Source organism: Halichoeres trimaculatus, unplaced genomic scaffold, assembly GCF_033239565.1.
Source record: "Halichoeres trimaculatus isolate MK-OKI-2021-1 unplaced genomic scaffold, fHalTri1.1 fHalTri1_scaffold_3, whole genome shotgun sequence".
NCBI lineage: Eukaryota > Metazoa > Chordata > Actinopteri > Labriformes > Labridae > Halichoeres > Halichoeres trimaculatus.
Genome location: NW_027437181.1, coordinates 24,700,418 through 24,718,532, shown reverse-complemented (window position 1 = coordinate 24,718,532; position 18,115 = coordinate 24,700,418). Strand labels below are relative to the sequence as shown.

At 41.6% G+C, this 18,115-nt stretch overlaps 1 protein-coding gene across 1 annotated transcript in view; it reads right to left on the bottom strand.

Moving 5' to 3' along the window:
- Positions 1-809: 809 nt before the first annotated feature.
- nfatc3a (nuclear factor of activated T cells 3a) overlaps positions 810-18,115 on the bottom strand; it is a 62,241-nt gene continuing 44,935 nt past the window's right edge. Inside the window, exons 9-10 of the mRNA XM_074666633.1 lie at positions 16,736-17,815; positions 810-3,290 (exon numbers count right to left, since the gene is read on the bottom strand). Coding sequence (XP_074522734.1) covers positions 3,214-3,290; positions 16,736-17,815 — 1,157 coding nt within the window. The 3' untranslated portion in view covers positions 810-3,213. The remainder of the gene's footprint in view (positions 3,291-16,735; positions 17,816-18,115) is intronic.

Below are 18,115 nucleotides of genomic sequence, written 5' to 3'. Positions count from 1 at the left end.
CTATCTATCTATCTGGATAGATATGAGTATATGAGTGAGTAAGAGGGGCACATGTAGAGAAGAGAAACTGAAACTTCAGTATCAATCTCATCACCCAAGTATTAATGAACACTGATCCCAACGATGGTATCAATATATCAATATTTTAGAAAGGTTGGCCCACCAATACTCATAACAACATTTTATTTATTTATTCGATTTTAATTTAAGAATGGATCAAAGGGCCACACACAAAAAGGCAAAGAGCCACAGGTTGCCCACCCCTGCCTTATGGATTAAACAGGCATCATCTGGAAAGTAGTTGAGTGAACTAGTCTGCAAGGGCACATATTGGTAAGTAGTGATGGGTCAGCACTTCGCTACTTCTCATAAAATCTGCATGTCATCATGTAGCTCACCTGAGCAGCAACAGAAATTATAATTGACTTTTATTATAGAAAAAATAGATTTTTTTTTTACTTTTACTATTCAAAACAGCCTAACTGAACATTATATTAAATCTTCTTCTTCTTCTTTTGGTTTTCTTGGTGGTTTGCAACCAGCCTAAAAGTGAATTACTGCCACCTACTGAATTGGAGTGTGATGCAACACAGGTAAAAAAAAAAAAAAAAAAAAAAAAAAGCATGACCTGAGACACATCCGGTGTGTTCCCTGGAGCTCAGGTGGGAAAAGAAAAAACTTTTCTCGTTATAAAGAAATGTGAAAAAGTGACACAGCAGAGGTTGAGTTTTCAGCTTTATTGATATACACTACTTTAGAGCCTACATTATAAGCAAGGTTTTCCCTTTGAATAATTTCAAAAAGCACTGCAGTCTTAAAAATTACAAAAATTTTAACATACAAAATATACAGTAAATGACAATACAAGGCTCGGTAAACATCAGCTAAACCTGTATTTCCCTTTTAATTTACAAAACATATATATATGGATGTGTATATATATTTATATATATTTGTGGGTGTGTGTGCATGAATATATATAGATATATAAAATATCAATACATATTCAACACTCATACATGTCCCCAGCCTTTTAGGAATGACATCCATTTGAAAGTATCAAAAATAGAGCGGCACAGTCTCTGCTGCTTTGCTTTGTGTAAAGGGGGAACATGTTGTTCGGTCTTTGGTTGTGACAGAAGAGGACGGCAGCCAGAGTTTTACCTTGATGCTGGTTTTTGAAAGCTGCAGAACCAGCTCTACACTCCCCGAAACAAACACAACGTAATCATCGTTAGTGACTAATGTCTCCGCCGTGGGGGAAAAAAAAAAAAATCAACACAGAAACACTGACACACTGCTTTCAAACAAGAGTTAAGGCATCCTAATCTGTTACAAAGTGATTTTCTCTATCTGAATGTTTTTTTTCTTTCTGCTGTGAATTCAATAAGAAACATCATCACTAATGGTTTATAATCTCTTTTCTGAATGTGGTATCTCACATTGGCTGCTCTTGGAGATTGCATAGCCTAAACACACGCGTGCGCTTCTGTTGATGAAAATAGGACTTTGTCTTCTGTACAGAATATTTGGTTTAAACACCGTCCGTCCTCTCTCACACACACAGACACATAAACACACATCTTGAACTCAAAGATACTTGCACTGCGTCTTTGACAAGGCAGCTGATAAACAACCCCAGGATGCTAACAGAATCTAAAAAAACAAGTCTACAGTCTGCTTCTATAGGCATCAAGGTCTTTTTTTGTTTTTGTTTTTTGTCTTTTAAAGGCATTAGGCAGAATTTGAATGCATAGCAGAATCACTTTCACCTGGAAACTGACTTCAAAACATCATCCGTCACGTGCTGTACTCCTCGCACGCAGCGGGAGCATCATTGTCGAGCTTAAGGCAAAACAAACAAACAAAAAAACGGAAATCTGCATCGCTGTGTTCCGATTAGGAAACACTGACCAATACTTTGTCGTCCTCTGGTCGTGACTTACAAACACTGTTTGACTTTGTTCTTTACAAAAAAAGGGGGAATAAGTAGCTAACATTAATTGTGTCAGATTGTTTTTTGTCACATGAGTTGACGCTGCTGTCACACATGGCTTTAAGAAGGCACACAAAGGCCCCCTGGGAAATTTAGGGAGTTATGCATAAGATCAGAAATGTTTGAAACATTTCTCTGAAAAGTGGAAAGAATCTTCAAATATCTTTGAATGAAAAGGACAAAAAGGCTTCCTCACTCCTGAAACTCACTCCCCTCATCAGGAGTCGCGTATAGATCAAGTCCCACGCCTATTTCAAAATAAAAGAACTCCAAACCAGCTGTGCAAAACAACGACAACAAGCTCCAGCTCTCATTCAAAGCTGCTAAGTGTTTATAAGGCCTTTGTTCAGCTTGAAGAAGAAAAACACAGAAGAAAAAGAGAATGGAAGGAGCGCTTGTTCATGTACAGATATCTACACAGCTGCAAAGTTGCTAAAAGTTGCGGAATGTTGCAGGCTGCAGACCCTCGGACCTCGCTGCAGGGCCGCTGCACCCCACACCTGAACGCCGTCGTCACTCAAAGGGAGAAAACCGAGAAGTGGACAGAGCTGTCATCGCTAATGCCACAAGCAGACATGCGTGAACGTTCCTCTAGAGATATCTATGTGAACTTGGTACAGCCTCTTTGTCTAACGTCACTTGTGCTGATGCTCGCTCAGCGAAACAAGAATGTTTTTGTAGCATCCTGGGAGCTTTAATATCCTGGTGTTTAAAGATGTCACCTGAGAAAACTCTTCCCAACAGATTATAATCCCAGCTCTGGCTTCGTGTGAAAGCGCCCTCTTCTTGTACTACGTCTCAAGATGTCCTCATTTATAAATTAATGTCAATGCTGGTGAGAAGGAGGGGACGACAACACTCTGCTGTGTTGTCTCCACCTCAGTCAGTCAGAGTTAGTGCTCTGTGCACAGACTGATCAGGAAGACAGTGGTGTTTGACGATGTGTGTTCCTGCTCGTCTTAAATGCTTATTCTGAGTGAAGACATCAGTTTGTGAACTTCTGACTGAGATCAGAGGAGACAGGTGAGAGTGTCAGGCAGGTGACCTGGCAGGTCCATGTGGCTTTGACTGAACCACACTGGACAGAAGTCTTTCAATTCCACTCCTGCCCAACCTGTCCCACTGCACATGAGACCAGCACCTGAACCAGGATTGGACCAGCACCAGGGTTTGGAGCTGGAGGAGGGTTTGTTTGGAGGGCCTGAGTGTGGGCGGAGCTACGACTGGCTGTGTGCTGATGGAGGACCATGGGAGCCGGGGGACTGGGACATGTCTCTGCCGATGATTTCATTCACTGTGGAAGAAAAACAAGACGAAAACACTCATTAGAGTCACTTTCTGTCCACTTTAGTTAACAAGCTTTGTGGCTGTGCATCTGGCCTAAATCTTAAGAACAGTTTAAAAGTTGCAAAATTTACATTTTGCACAGTTGGATCTAAAGAAGGTTCCATGTCACGTTTCAAAATGCAAAAAGAAGAAATGGGAGTGAGGCCAAAAAAAGAAATTTATTTAAAACAACAATTTAAGTTAGATAGTCTTTTCATCAGCAGACAACCTTTAAAAGACAAATCTGAGCAAAAAGGTGGATTCAATGTGATTTTCAGTCAGGTATTCACACTGCTGTGACCTCCTGATGGCAAAGGCAAAAAAGCTTCCTTTCTTTGAACGTGGTTGGATTGTTGAGGTGCACGAGCGAGGCCTCACATAACGCGCCATCGCTGCTGAGTTTGAACACAGAAAGACTAAGAAACTTATTTTGAATTTCTTAAAAGATCTCAAGGATGGAACAAAAAAGTCCAGTGGTAGACCCCAAATAATTTCAGATGATCTGATTGGCTGTCTATCAAGACACAGGACAACCCTGGACTCAAATACAGGCCGACTACAGCCCAATAACAATCAGACAACCAATGGACATATGGAGCTACAGGTTGTGCACGGGTGTCAAACAGGGGCTGGCTATAAGGAGATGTTTAATGGGGCCTCCTTCATGACTGAGGGCCCTGGCCTGTGTGGTAATGACAGGGTTTTTCAACAGGACAACGCCGCAAAGGACTTCTTCTTCCTCTTTTAGAGGATTTTCAGGCTCTTATGTAACTGTGGTCTTAAACTTTTGATCAGCTGAAGAACTGCCCAATTTAGTTTAGTTTATTATTTAGTTTATTAGTTTATTTCGATCATATTTAAAGGTATACCAACCAAAGCGACACCACTGAAACCATGTCGACCGAAAAGGTTTAGGCTGAAGCTACTTAGCTTATATGTGCTAAACCTTCTTACTGTACAACATTTATACCAGAGCAAAAGGAATAATTAATAATCCAAAAAAGAACAGCAGCAAATACAAAAGAATTCCTGAGGACTTTCCAATTATCCCCTTTTTTCCTTCTTTTCTTCCTTCCTTCCTTCTCCTCTTCCCCTTTTCTTATTTTCTTTTTTATTCCCCTTCTTTATCCTTTCTTTTTTCTTCTTCCTTCCTTCCCTTCCCCTTACTCTCTTACCCCTCTTTCTCTCCCTCTCCTTAATCCTCCCCTTTTCCTATCTCCTTTCTTTCTTCTTCTTCACCTTTCCCTCTCCCATATCTTCCCTTTTCTCCCATTTTCACAGTCCTTTTCCTTATCTCTTTCCTCTCCCAGTTTAATTGTTTTTTTAACAAACTGCGTAAGCAATATTTTTGTCTCACTCCCATTTCTACTTTTTGCATTTTGAACCTCTACTTAAACCCTTATTAAGATACAACAGTGCAAAATGCAAATTCTTGCAATTTTTCAACAGGTCTTTAAGTTCTGATCAGGTGTGTATGACAGCACTACTTCCTGAAAAAAGCCTTCAGTCTAAAGCTTCTATCCTACTCATCCAGTGCTGGGTTCATACTGCAAAACCTGAAATCAAAGCAGTAATTCTTTCTATACTTAGCATAAAAATTGAAGGCAATTTCTATTATAAAGATCATTTCTTTCTTGTGAAGATGAACAACATAAATATTCAACCATTGGAAAGCTTTATTATTTCCTTTTTAATGGTGCCACATTCATAGGGACATGCATCTGTGGGTAGAATGCAGAGCTGAGTGTGAGGGTTTGGCTCAAAGAAATAAAATGAAATAAAATAATAAAATAATCCATCAAGTGTCACTGAAGATTGCTTTCAGACGCCTTTTTCAGCTCCTTGAGATAAAGAGCAGATAATGAGCAGGTATGTGGCCAGCAGGGGGCAGTGTTTTCCTACTCAGAGTTCACTGAAAGCTCAACCTCAACCAGCCCTCAGCTCAAAGTGGAAAAACTCAAACACACTGGCAAACCCCAAAGTTCACCGTGACGCGGGATATAATCACTCCTGACATGAGAAATGACAGAAACTATTCCATTCACAGTTCTGACCTTTGTCTGAATCCAGCGTCTGTTAGCGGTTACCACAGCACGGTGACGGCTGTAAACAGCGTCCTGCATGGGGCAGGCCTGCCTGTTCCCAAGGCTGGTTCACGGGCTCAGAGAGGCAGCATGAAATCAAACTATGGTTATAAAGAAAAACATGATGTGAAGCTGAGAGCGGCACTCAGGCACAGCAGGGTTAATTACTCCTCGCTTTCTAAAAAAAAAAAGGCACAAGTCTTCTTTCTGTGCTGCTGCTCTTCAGCCAGCGTGGGTGATTGTTTTACATCTGCCGCCTCCATTCAGTGTTCACACAGGGACCACATGACACGCAGCGGGGAGCTAGTAAAAGTGCAGCCGAGGAGTAAATCAACTCGCAGAGCTTTGACGTGGTGAGCGCACGCAGACAGACAAACACTTTTTGTTTTATTTGTTTGGAATTTATGGAAAGGATGAAATTTCCTTTTTTGACATCATGTGTGTTTTCCCCCATGTTTTCCAGCAAGCGTAACAGGTCACACTGCAGACTGGGCAAACTGGTTTGGGAGGGAGCAGCAGAGACCTCTGGCCCAGTTTGACACTGGGAGGTTTACGAGCAGACCTGCCCGTACTCGACAGTCCAAAAACAGCCTGTCTCTACGCCCCTCTGTGCCCCTCTGTGCTGTCATATACAAATGTGTTACTGTAACTGGACTAAAATAAGTGGGTAGAGGGGGTGAGTCAGTGAGAGATGAGCAGTCGGGTGTTTCAGGAGAAAAAGAAACCGTATTTAAATGGGGTGACACACTAATGACACTTTATGTAGAAGGAAAAAGAAATGCGACTTTTGCTCATTCAAAGAGAGTTTGAGGATAAAAAATGTTTCCTTTTTATCATTTTATGTTTTGATTCTGTCACCCACCCTCTTCTACATTAACGTGTCATTACAACACTCAGCCTCAGCCTCTGTGGACCTTCTGTTGTTTTATTTGTGTTTTCTGCTTCTTGCTTTTGTGTCTGGCCACCATCACTCACATCATCCTGTTAGCGTGGGAGGCTCTTCCTTTCCCATGTCATCTATGTTCACGCACACACACACACACTCACTGCACCACCACGAACTCACAAGGTTACACCGTGACTGTCAGAGCAAACAGTTACCTTTCTATATGTTGGACTAAACGATACAACAACGTGGCAAATTCATTGATTCTGTCAGACACTTCAGAGTAAAATAAAAGTCTGATGATTGAGGTCGACACTCCTCTATCAAAGGCCGTGACCTTTAAAAACAGAAGCAGTAAAACTGCTCAGAATAAGAAGCGTCTTACAGCGAAACTGACTCACAACACTATGAAGTAAACAACTACACCGATTCAGTAAATTCAGCGGGGAGATTTTTTAAATACCTGGATGCAAAAACAAGATAAAAAACAAAAACAGAAATTAACAGAATAATGCTTCACTGTCTACAGCAGAAATCCCCATACACACAAGGGTCTAAAATAAACACAGATTAGAGCCGTGTCTAAAGGCCGTTACGTTCTCAATGCACAGTTCAAATGCAGCTCTGCAGCTCTGTTGACAGAATCTGCTCTAACACCACAAAAATAAAAGCAACCAAGTGAGAAATCATGTAGGCGTTTGCAGAAACATCTCCTCCTTTTGGCGTACAGTTTAAATGATCGCAAAGGTAAACATCAAGCTTAAGACAGATTGATAAGAAGGAGCATGGGAGGACTGTTACAACCAGTTAAAGAATCAAACCCATGTCGAATGACACTTTAGAAAAAAATGATCTCAGTTTGACTCATTTGTTCTTAAGCAGGAAGAGGTTTCCCCCACAAATCTGTCACAAATGTTTACTACAGGCTTGATTCTTGATATTAGAGAGGCACAGCTTGAAAATTTTGGGGACTTTTCCATCTTTCATTCAGAAGAAAGAGGAGGGTGAAGAGTAGGAAACTGGAAGGAGAGTGCAGCAAAGGACGGCAGGTTGGATTCAAACTCAGGCTGCACCGATGGGGACGACAGGGTGACTGGTTTAACCATCAGGCCGGAGCAGCGACTTTATTTCACACTGCTGGAACAGGACAGAGCTTATTCTGCGTGTGAATCAACAGAGAGAGAAAGACAACCATGCTTTCTTCGTTGTGCTCCAGCTGACTTAAGAAGCCTGAAGAAGTGTCTCTCAAAAAGAAAAGGTTAAGAGCGGTAGAGAAAGTCTGTGACATAAAACAGAGGGTTAATTTCCCATATCGATGAGCAACAAATTCTCCTCTAGACACAGTCACTCTCTTTACACTCAAGCTCCACACATCAACAATCCAGAAGTGAAAGGCAGATCTGAGTGGAGCCGGCTCTGATGAGTTTCATATGCTGATAGCGTTTTCTCAGATTTACTCCATTCAGTGATGACAGAGCAACAGAAAGCCGGTGATTCAGCGCTGCCTGTAATAGTAAGTGTGGCTCTGAATTGCTCAGTCGTAGGGAGATCCTCTGTAGATGACTGGGAGGGGGGCTCCCTAAACAAAATATACAACTGCATTCTGTTGAACGGCTGCTGATACTGCTGCTGCTCACAGGTAGCTGCACATCAGACAGAGTCCTCCCAGGAGGTATGGACTGGATTCTGAATATGATTAAACAGAGCTTGCAGCTGGGGAGATCGGACAGGGTTTCATATAATATGGTCTGAGAATTTCCTTTTTGTGTTTTTAAGATTAACAACTATTTCTTGAATTAAGCGCAGAAGCTGACTGGATGTAGACATAAGTAAAACCAAGTGGTGAGCTGCAGCAGGGTTCGAGTGAAAAGGTTAAACATACACTGAGCATGAAAAGTAGGCAAATTTGGGTTCTGCAGATTATTTCTTTGTTGTTACAACTATTCCTTGACAATGCAGAAAAAAGCCATGAGAATAATTCATAATAATAGAGATCACACAAATTCACTATTCCCAAAATCAAAAACATTCAAATTCACTGACCTGGTTCATTTTCAAACAGCAGAAATCATGCACAAAGCACTAACCCAACTACTTCCTGGAAATATTCAAAAGTTGTTTTTAAACAGAGATGGGGGTGATTACTCCTCTTACTCCTTTTCAAACATGTCGGGTGCATCCTGTTATTGTTGTTTTGACTATTCCCATTTTTAAAAAATTTTTGTTTTCATTTACAGAAGAAAACAGTACAGCTCAAAAAGAAGGAACAATAGGCCATCTATATGTCCTTATGTCATAATGGTGAAAAATACAGTCAGCCCATACAATGTTGGATGAGTGGGTCTTCAATGTCGTAAACACAATAAACATTTCCCAGTATCGTAGAAAAGTTTCTGCTTTTAGATTTTGTAAAAATGTCAAAATTTCCACACTTTCAAATTTAGGTTGCAATATTCATCCAGTCAGTCTTTGTTGGATTTGCAGCCATTTTCGTGTTACAGCCTTTTTTACTAGCCGCTATTAAAATCTTTAATAGGTATTTATTAGACATGCGCTGATCAATCGGTCGGCCGATGGATTGGCGTCGATTTCCTTAATTTTGGGCGATCAGTGATTGGCTCATCCTTACATATGAAACTGATCTTATATATCTCTAGGAAGGTCTGACAGCCAGCCATTGTTGTTTTTTGCTTGGAGACCTGAAACTCAGGACATTTATTTGTTTTTTTAAGTTAAAACATATAGATTTTTACTGTTTCACAGGTATTTTTCAATAATTTTCAATAAAATAAGATAGGAACCTTGAAGGTATATGCTGTGGGTTACAAAAAATAAAAAGTAAAAATCGGTATTGGCCCAAATCAGTATTGGCAGGTCAGGCTTTTTAAAGATCGGTGATCAGCCAGAAAATTGTGATAGGTGCACCCCTAGTATTTCTCCTTCTTTGAAAAGTGGGAAGGGTTGTTACCAAAATAGATTATGGAGAATGAGCAGTCAATCTCAGCATCAACATTTTTTTGTAACGCCCTAGTTACTTCCCCCCAACAAAGCTGGATTTTTGAAATAAAGCATTCCTTAATTCAGTCATTTAATAAATTTTATACTATTTAAAGGCATTGTTAGAGCCTGATATGTGACAACAACCCAAAATGTAATGATAATAAAAAAAATATGTGATAAAACCCGAAATGTAATTACAGGACTATAATGAAACAAAAGTGCTGAGCATGAAATAAAATAAAATATGTCACAAATCTAAAATGTTATTACGTTTTGGCCTCAGCATCTTGTGACATTATCGGCCGGGTATTACATTTTGGGTTTTATATTTTTCATTTCAGGTTTTTGTTACATATTGAGCCCGATAAAGTCTGTTTTTTAATGTTACCATAAGGAAGGGGCATTTGTGGGAATCACCCATAAAAAACTGCCAAATCTTCTCTGCCAATGCCAAAGAGCTTATTCTGCTGCTGCTGCTATAGACTTAAGAGGGAATTAAACAAGCTTTCCACTTCTAGATTTATTGCCAAACAGCATTGTTACAACAAAGAAATAGTGCAAAGTTTATAACAAAAGCTTATTTATACAATGTAATGTCACATCTATATATGAAATATTGTTAAAAAGAAATCCTAAAAACCTAGCAGGAGACCCTCGAGAACAGTTAAACTCACGTCTCCGTTTCCAAAGTTCATGTCAGAGAAGGGACTTCAAGAAAAGATCCCATAATTCAAAACAGAAGTGAGAGAAGCAGATGGACAGTCAGTACAATAAACAGATCATCTGCAGAAATGGAAAACGGGTGATTGTCATAAAGCGGTGACACATAGAAAAAAGTTCCCCAACCCAGGCTTAAAAAGCATTACTCTGGCAGAGCAGCTTAGGCAAATAAGTGGAAGATTGACTGAGAGATTCTTGAGTCCAGCAAATGAAGACAACATGCCACAGTGGAAAACACTCCGCAGAGGGAACAAAGACAGAGGCGAGACTCCGTTTTCCTGCGAGAGAGAATATCAAAGCGCACAGTTTCCACTCACAAGGTCCTGTAATGACACGCACACTTCTTCACAGAGCCTCAGGTACGACACACAACGTGAAGTAAAAATCCACAGAGCAGTCACACACATTGGAAATAGATGGTCAGTTAATGGAATTTTTATCAAAACCTTCCAGATCCTTCTTTGGTTCAGTCTCATGACTGCTGCTCCTCTGTTTTATTTTAATTTTACATTCACAGACAGTGAGTGGGTGAGGACTCCTGAGAAGCTCATTTAAAAGTCACTTTCTCAAAGTCACGCATATCTGTGAACTGTCAGTGGGTTTCCCTGTGATCACACGGTAAGTGATTCACAAGACTTCTGCTTCTGCTGTGCAGGCACAGAATCACGGCTCCACTCAGCAGGTGGCCAAAAGAGCAGGCTTTAGGAAGGAAACCACTTCAGCCAAAATGAATGCTTGGGGAGATCAGCAGAGCCAAGCGTGATGGTTAATAGCATTAACGGTGCGACTGATCGGCAGAGAGCATGATGGATCTCTGCTGTGGTTCCTCTCCTTATGTTTGATGTGTTATGGATCTGAAATAAGAAATCTGTAATGTTGTTTTCTCTTTGAACCTGTCAAGAAAGTTTCCTTTAAAAACTCCTGGTCCATGAGGACAATTAACTGCTAACAAATTATAGTCAAAGAAATACATGCCAATATTTTTGGGTGATTTGGGGGGATGTGAACTTATCTTTGTGCCACAGAAAAGGAAAAGAATTTAGATTTTTTTTTTTTTTAATTTACTACATTAACAGTGAGGAAAATCAACTTCACTGCACTCTCTAAAGTCTTCACTTGTCTGCCTCAAGATACGCAAAGAGTAGTTTTCATTTCCCAGTCAAAAAACTGGCGCTCACTCCTCGACTGACAAGAACAAATCACAGCTGACCCTCAGGAGAGCAGCCAACATTTTTAAACATCAAGGCATAAACCCATTCAAAACAAGTCTGCTAATGTTCATAATCATTTTTCATGTGCATGTTCACATACGCAGACTGAGATTTCAAATGTTGAACTAATCCCAGCTGAAGGATTTCCATGCTGCTCCTTCTTCTGTCTGAAGGAAAATGCAGCCCTGGCTTCGTACTCTGCCAGGATCTCTGCGTTAAAGTCTCTAAAACCTTAATTGTATGGAAAGATGACACAGAAGGTCCCTTTCCATTTGTCTCAGGAGGAAAAGACCAGTAAATCTTTGCCATTGTTTTTAATGAGCTGCAGCAGCATTTGATGGAATCGTATTTTCCTTCCACTGAATCAAGAGATCAGCGTCACTGCTGCTGCAGAACGTCGGTGTTATCATGAAGTGAAACACAAGCATGGGCAGACACTAACGAAAAGATGTCTTATTTCACGCTGAATTTTAGAATTGTATAAACTATAATTATGGTTTTATACTAACATAGCTGTGTGTCATAAAAATGAGAGCCAATATGAGGAAGGTGAACTTCTACAGGCAATAAAAAGGTTCATCTGAACTCCTGAACATCTGAAGCCAGAAAACCATGGGTCGTTTCAAAGTTCAGTTTCATTTAGTAAACACATGTATTACTACTTCTCACCATCTGACAAATGTAAGTCCAATATTTACCACCACGCTCTGCCCTCTCTGCTCTGCCAACTCTTAAGAAGGTGAAAGTCTTTTTTGGATTTCAGACATTGGACTCCTCGCTTGTTTTACTCATTTTACTTCTTCTGCCATGACTTTTTTTGGCTGTGTGTGGAGGACAGCTGTCCATGAGCTAAAGGCCGTTTCAAGATGAACGGACTTGAAAGTTGTGGTTGATTCTCAGCGGGATTGGCAGTGCTGACAAAGATTTGAAGTTACAAAGGGCTACTGTTAAAACATTAGTCCTACATATTCATTTCCTTGTTGAGAGTCATACGATAAAAGCATTACGGCTCTCATATCTGTCGTTAAATAAAAGACTGCAGCCAGTGGATGGCCAACTTGAGTTTGGCCTCAAAACTGGAAACAGATTGAAACAGCTGGCCTGGATCTCTCAAACGCAGAAAGCATCAGCCAACCAGCACCTCTCAGGCTCACTAAGTAATGTTACGCCTAGACTGTTTCTACAATAGTACTTGTACAAGTGGCTCACACAAGTTGTAGATCACAGAGTATGGGGTGCGGTCCTTTTGTAGTTAGTAAGAAGCAGCTAAGCAGTTTGTGAATATATAATGTGAATATATTATGGAACAACTGCTTCTTACCAAGAAATAACACCTAACCACCTCCCAACGCCTACACATAACCACGGTGAGCTGTGTGTTCATTATTGCACCTATTCTCATTTCTTTTGTTTTGTTGCTGTTTCAGTATACAATCTTCAAAATAAGATCTTTTATCTTTAAAATATCTTGTGCATGTGTGCAGGGCTCTGATTAACAATGATGTTAGCAGTGAAATTGTAAGTTTGACAATGAAGTTAAACTGTCAACAACATGTGACAAACTACTACACTCCACAAATCTGGCAAGAAAGCCTTTGGTCTAAAAATATGAAGCCTCAGTTTTTTTGATAACTTATTATTCATTGAGTTATTAACCTTATGAGTTTTGCCGTTTAAGGGCATGGCTAATTTGACTGACAGGCAGATCCACAGTAAAGGTCCGCCTCTTCACCTGATCCTAATTTGATCAAAGATTGGTTCAGTTCAGCATTTCCACCATGGCCTCCATCAACGAAAGGCTGTAAAACTTCTCATCAAAAACAAATGGGTAACATCACAGACACAATGTCCAAATATTATACAGTGTAAATGGCAGCACAACTTTTCCCCACCAGCTTTTTGAAGTTTTTCTACACAGTCCGAGACTTCATTAAATTGGAAAAAACAAAACAATAAAACATTTTAAAGAGGTTTCTGTCTCTGATTTTTCATTACATCTGCAGAAGAACATGTATCTGTCTGCATACTGAGCCTGCGCCACTCCATGAAGTGTTGGGAGCAGCGTTCATCCTATTAATAACCCTCAAAGCCGTGCACACAATTTAAGGCAGCTGTGCATGTGTGCAGGGCCAACAAAAGACCAGGGTTTGTTGTGACCACAAACTACGCACACTATGGAGCCCACAGTTACTGTTAACCAACACACTGACGAACACAAAGTGTTATCTCCTCTCATGCACGCTCTGTCAACAGAGAGATCATACCGTGCTGATTAATTAGTTAAATGCACAGCTTCTGCAGCACATCAGGCGAGCTCTTCAGGCAACTACGATGTTTTCTGAAGAATCAGACAGACGTTATGTAAATCTGTGTGTGGCTGACAGTCACACTGGGGATTAAGGAGCAGAAATACAGTATTTATACTCTCAGTCCATCAGTCATCTATACCTGCTTATCCTTAAGTCCTGAAATAGAAGGAGAGTTAGAAGAGTCTGCATTTGTGTTTTTGTTGAGGTAGCAACGCATCGTGGTTTCGAGCGTTTCATGGTGGTGGCATCCCAACTTGAGCTGGTCTTTTCAAACAGCAACGGATATACACAAATCTATATGTTACAGGGTAATTTAGCAGTTAACCACACTTTACTGCTTTATTTTTTACCTTTCATTCAAAACTGAACCTCAAAAATTTGAATCACTTGGGTAACAACTTCTGTTTGTTTGAATAAACCTGTTTACGTTTTGTTGTAACTGTTTGATTAATGTTTGGATTTAGTTCAATCACACTGTAACCACACTGCTTCATTAAGGTTTCACAGTGTGTTAAAAATCCACAGTCCATAAAGCAGAGCATCTCTTTGTTTTTATTGACTTTAATCTGAGATGCCAAGCACTTTTCAGATTGAATGTCTCGGCTCAGTGACCCTGCAGTGGGCTTGGATCCTGACCTTGTCTGTCCATCTGTCTGTCAGTCTGTCTTCCCACCTCCTGCGTCTCCTGCCTTCCTCGGGTGCGTGCACACACACACACACACACACACTCACACACACACACACACACACACACACACACACACACACACACACACACACACACACACACACACACACACACACACACACACACACACACACACACACACACACACACAGACAGTACACTCACACCTCAACAACATCAAACAGATACACACAAACACAATGCCTCATCTAACACAAACACACACATCTCAAGCATGCTCTGGTGTGCGTCACATGGGCCATCTGCTTGCTAACCAGAGCAGTTTTCTACACACTCACAGTCATATTCCCGCTCGTGTCACTGCTTATAAATCCTTAGCACTGCTGCAGGAGGTAATTTAAGGTAACATGATTTAATGATATTTGAAATAATTAGGACATTTAGGGTTATGGTAATGAAAGAAAACCTATAAGGACACATTTAAAAGCAACATTAATGCTCTGATTGAGAATATATTTAAAAAACCAAAGGTGAGGGATTAGCAATGTATAGCAAAGGTTGGGGAGAAAAAAAATCATGAGCTGCAGGTAAAACTTGATTAACTTCATCCTTAATTTGTCTGAAGTCAGCTCAGAAAAATGACTTTGGTACAATTCAACCAGACTAAGATTTCCTCTGTTCACTCTACATTGTTCATACAAACAGCCGCACTGGTCTTATTAATTAAGTTCAGTTACTTAAATTTGTTTCATCATCCAAATTTGCAAAACAAAAAATACTCACACATCTATGTATATGATTTGTTTTGCTTTTTTTTTTTTTTTTTTTTTTTTTAAAGCGTACGTACATGTCTTGCTAAATTATTCCTACACATTTGGCAAATCCATCTCCAGAATTCACTCAAACTTAGCTGAAAATGGTCTACTTAAGAGAGTGAGCCGTGACCTCCTAAAACTCAGAGCTGGAGTTCTAAGCCTCACATTGCTACTCCAAAACATGGCCTACAGAGCTGGGCTGGCACAGAAAGCTATTTTTAGCCACTGGCTCAAAGGGAGAGCTTACATTCTCGACTGAATCGTGTCACTCACAAACTTTCCTCACACTTTTTTCATTGGAGCGACTTTGGCCAGCTACCTCTGAAGAAGCTGTGTGTGTTTACATGTGCAGCACAGACTAAATCTGGGTCTGAGGTGAAATGTTTCTGAGAGTACAGATTTTATAAGTGCATAAATGTGACTGTATGTGAGCCTGACATTTCTTTACAAAGATTAGATGGGTTAAATGCATGTTAAATGCATGTTAGTGTGTGTGTGTGTGTGTGTGTGTGTGTGTGTGTGTGTGTGTGTGTGTGTGTGTGTGTGTGTGTGTATGCACAAGTATTATAAAGTGATGAACCACAGAGGTTGTTTGTCTTTCACACATGACTTATTGACATTGGCCCTGTGTTAATTAGGCTGACCCTTGCTTGCACACAATATCACACCTCTCTGACACTGCCTCACCAGGCTATTTATTAACCCTAAACCTTTAGGAGCCTCATTTGAATTATGGGCCTGGAATTAACACAGCAGAGCGGCGCTGTGTAATCAAGATAAGGAGGCTGATTATTTAGAATAGTTTGAACAAACACATCTAAGAAAAGGAGGTAGAGTTTATGAATGACAGAGACAAAAAGCTGCTAAATGCATGCTCTGACTTCACTAGTCAATTGTTAAGTCACCAAGTTCTCCCGAGCATGCTAATTAGGGCTGTTAACACACCTACACAGCCGCTCACAAATGCAAAAACACACACAGGATGTAATTACTGCAGCAGCACCCAACTGTAGTTTTTGTTTTCCACCTACGGTTCTTGCAAGTAGCACAAAATGATGCAATCCTGTCCCTTGCTTTAAGCGGCAGAAAAAAGAACACGGCCTAATTTATCCCCAAACTGCTGCCAGATGTACAGAAGCTTTGTGTTTACAATTAAGCTCTTTAATGTGATACTACTGTTATCAGTTCTGCTCTGTCTATGTAACAAAACACTAGTCGCAGGACCCCTCAGTTAATCAACCTGTGCACACGTCAACTTGCTCTTATGACGGATGAAACGCTGTCACCATTACCAGGCATCAGGGTTTCAGGCAGCCCCTTAAAAACACAACTGTAGCTGTGGACTGTGTTATACCACAGTTATTATGTGTGGTAGAGTGAAGGGTGATTCTGATCCCTCAGCCGCCCCTTCTTTTTGACTGAAATGATCACAGATGGTTGTGTTATACAAATATCTGTGAAAAGATGGCTACTGGGGGAAAATGTGATAACGAGAGAAAAATACACTGGACCGACAGAAAACAGAAGTGTATCAGAGCAAAAATAAAAGATATGTAAAGTTAAACACACTGAAAAGGAGTATGTGTAACAACAACTCTCTCAATTCATTTTCAAAGCACATCCTGTTATCCCTGCCTGTTCTGAATGCCTTCCTCTCACTTTAACTTTCTGTTTCTTTCTGATGACATTTTGTAAACTAATGAGGTTACAAAGATTAATAAGGTGAATAAATATCTCACCATCGTCCAGCGTGATGTCCTGCAGGCCAATAGATCTGAAAGTGGGCTCCCTGTCCTCCGGCTCTTCTTTGATGTTTAGCCTCTCCTCGTCCGGTGGAAAGGGCCCCTGGGGGCTCATGGGGTGAACCAGAGGACCTGCTGCAGCAGGGGACAGACTGGCCATGACGGGGCTTGTAGCCTGAGGTGAGGGCTGACTTGAATGCGGCTGTGGGGGACCCAAAGGACTGCCACAGGAGGTGGGGGAGGATGAGGTGGGAGACTGGTAGGGCAGTGAGTGGAGCTGTGGGGAGGACGGCCCAGAGTGTGGAGTTGGAATCATCCGAGGAGGTGGGGGCGCGGTTGATGTTGTAGGACAGGATGCTGACCTTTGACCCACGGGGTGATAGCCCAAAGCCCTCTGCATCTGCTGCCCCACAAGTGAGTGGCTGCCTGCAGAGGGCACCTGAGTGGGGTTTGGGTGGTAGCCTCCGAGTGCGTGGAGGTGAGGAGCTGAAGGGTTGAGAAGGGGCTGCTGGCTCTGAGGAGACCCAGAGATGGGGTTGGCGGTAGAAGAGGAGGGTGCTGATGGTGAAGAACAGGGGGATGAGGAGTACACCATCCCCATCCCCATCTGGTGTGGTGCTGCACTGGGGCTATGCTGAAAGGGCATCCGCTCGTAGCCCTGAGGAGACAGACCTGACTGGCCATTGAAGGGCAGGCTGTGACCATGACTGTGGCTGTGCTGCATCGGCTGGTAAGAGGGCCGGGGAGGAGCAGGAAGAGAGCCCGGAGCAGAGCTAGGGTGGAACGTCATGTGGCAGTCTGCAGGGGGGTGGTGCAAACTGCGCCCCTGCAGGTGAGGCAGGTGCTGGAAAGACGGGGAGCCCATGGAAGGGCAGGGGGCCTGCACGGGTAGCAGCCCAGGTCCGGAGCCCGTGGCCAGGCCGCGAGGGGAGCTGGACAGAAGGTTGTCCGATGGGTGGCCCTGCTCAGGAGAAGGCAGCTGGGTACGCACCAAACTGGCAGCATGTGCCAGGGGCATGGACATGGGGGGAACTGCAGCAAGGTCCAGCTCATCTCTAGTCTCCTGTTTCACCATGACTGAAGAGAGAGAGGAACAAAGAGAGGGGGAGGAAGACACATGACGAAAGAGGAAAGACAGACAGGATGAAGGAGAAAAACCACACTGTCAGTTAGGTCTATCAATCAAATACTGCTTACAAGTGACACAAGACATGTTATATCTCAATTTGTCAAGTCACCGCATTGCTACAGCCAGCGCCGCTACTATTTCTGCTTCAGGTAGAATAGTACAGTGACATCAAGAGTAGTAGTGCTTTTTTGTCTTTTCATCACCTTCAAATTTACCCCTTCAATCTGAGACTCTGAAGTTGAAATATT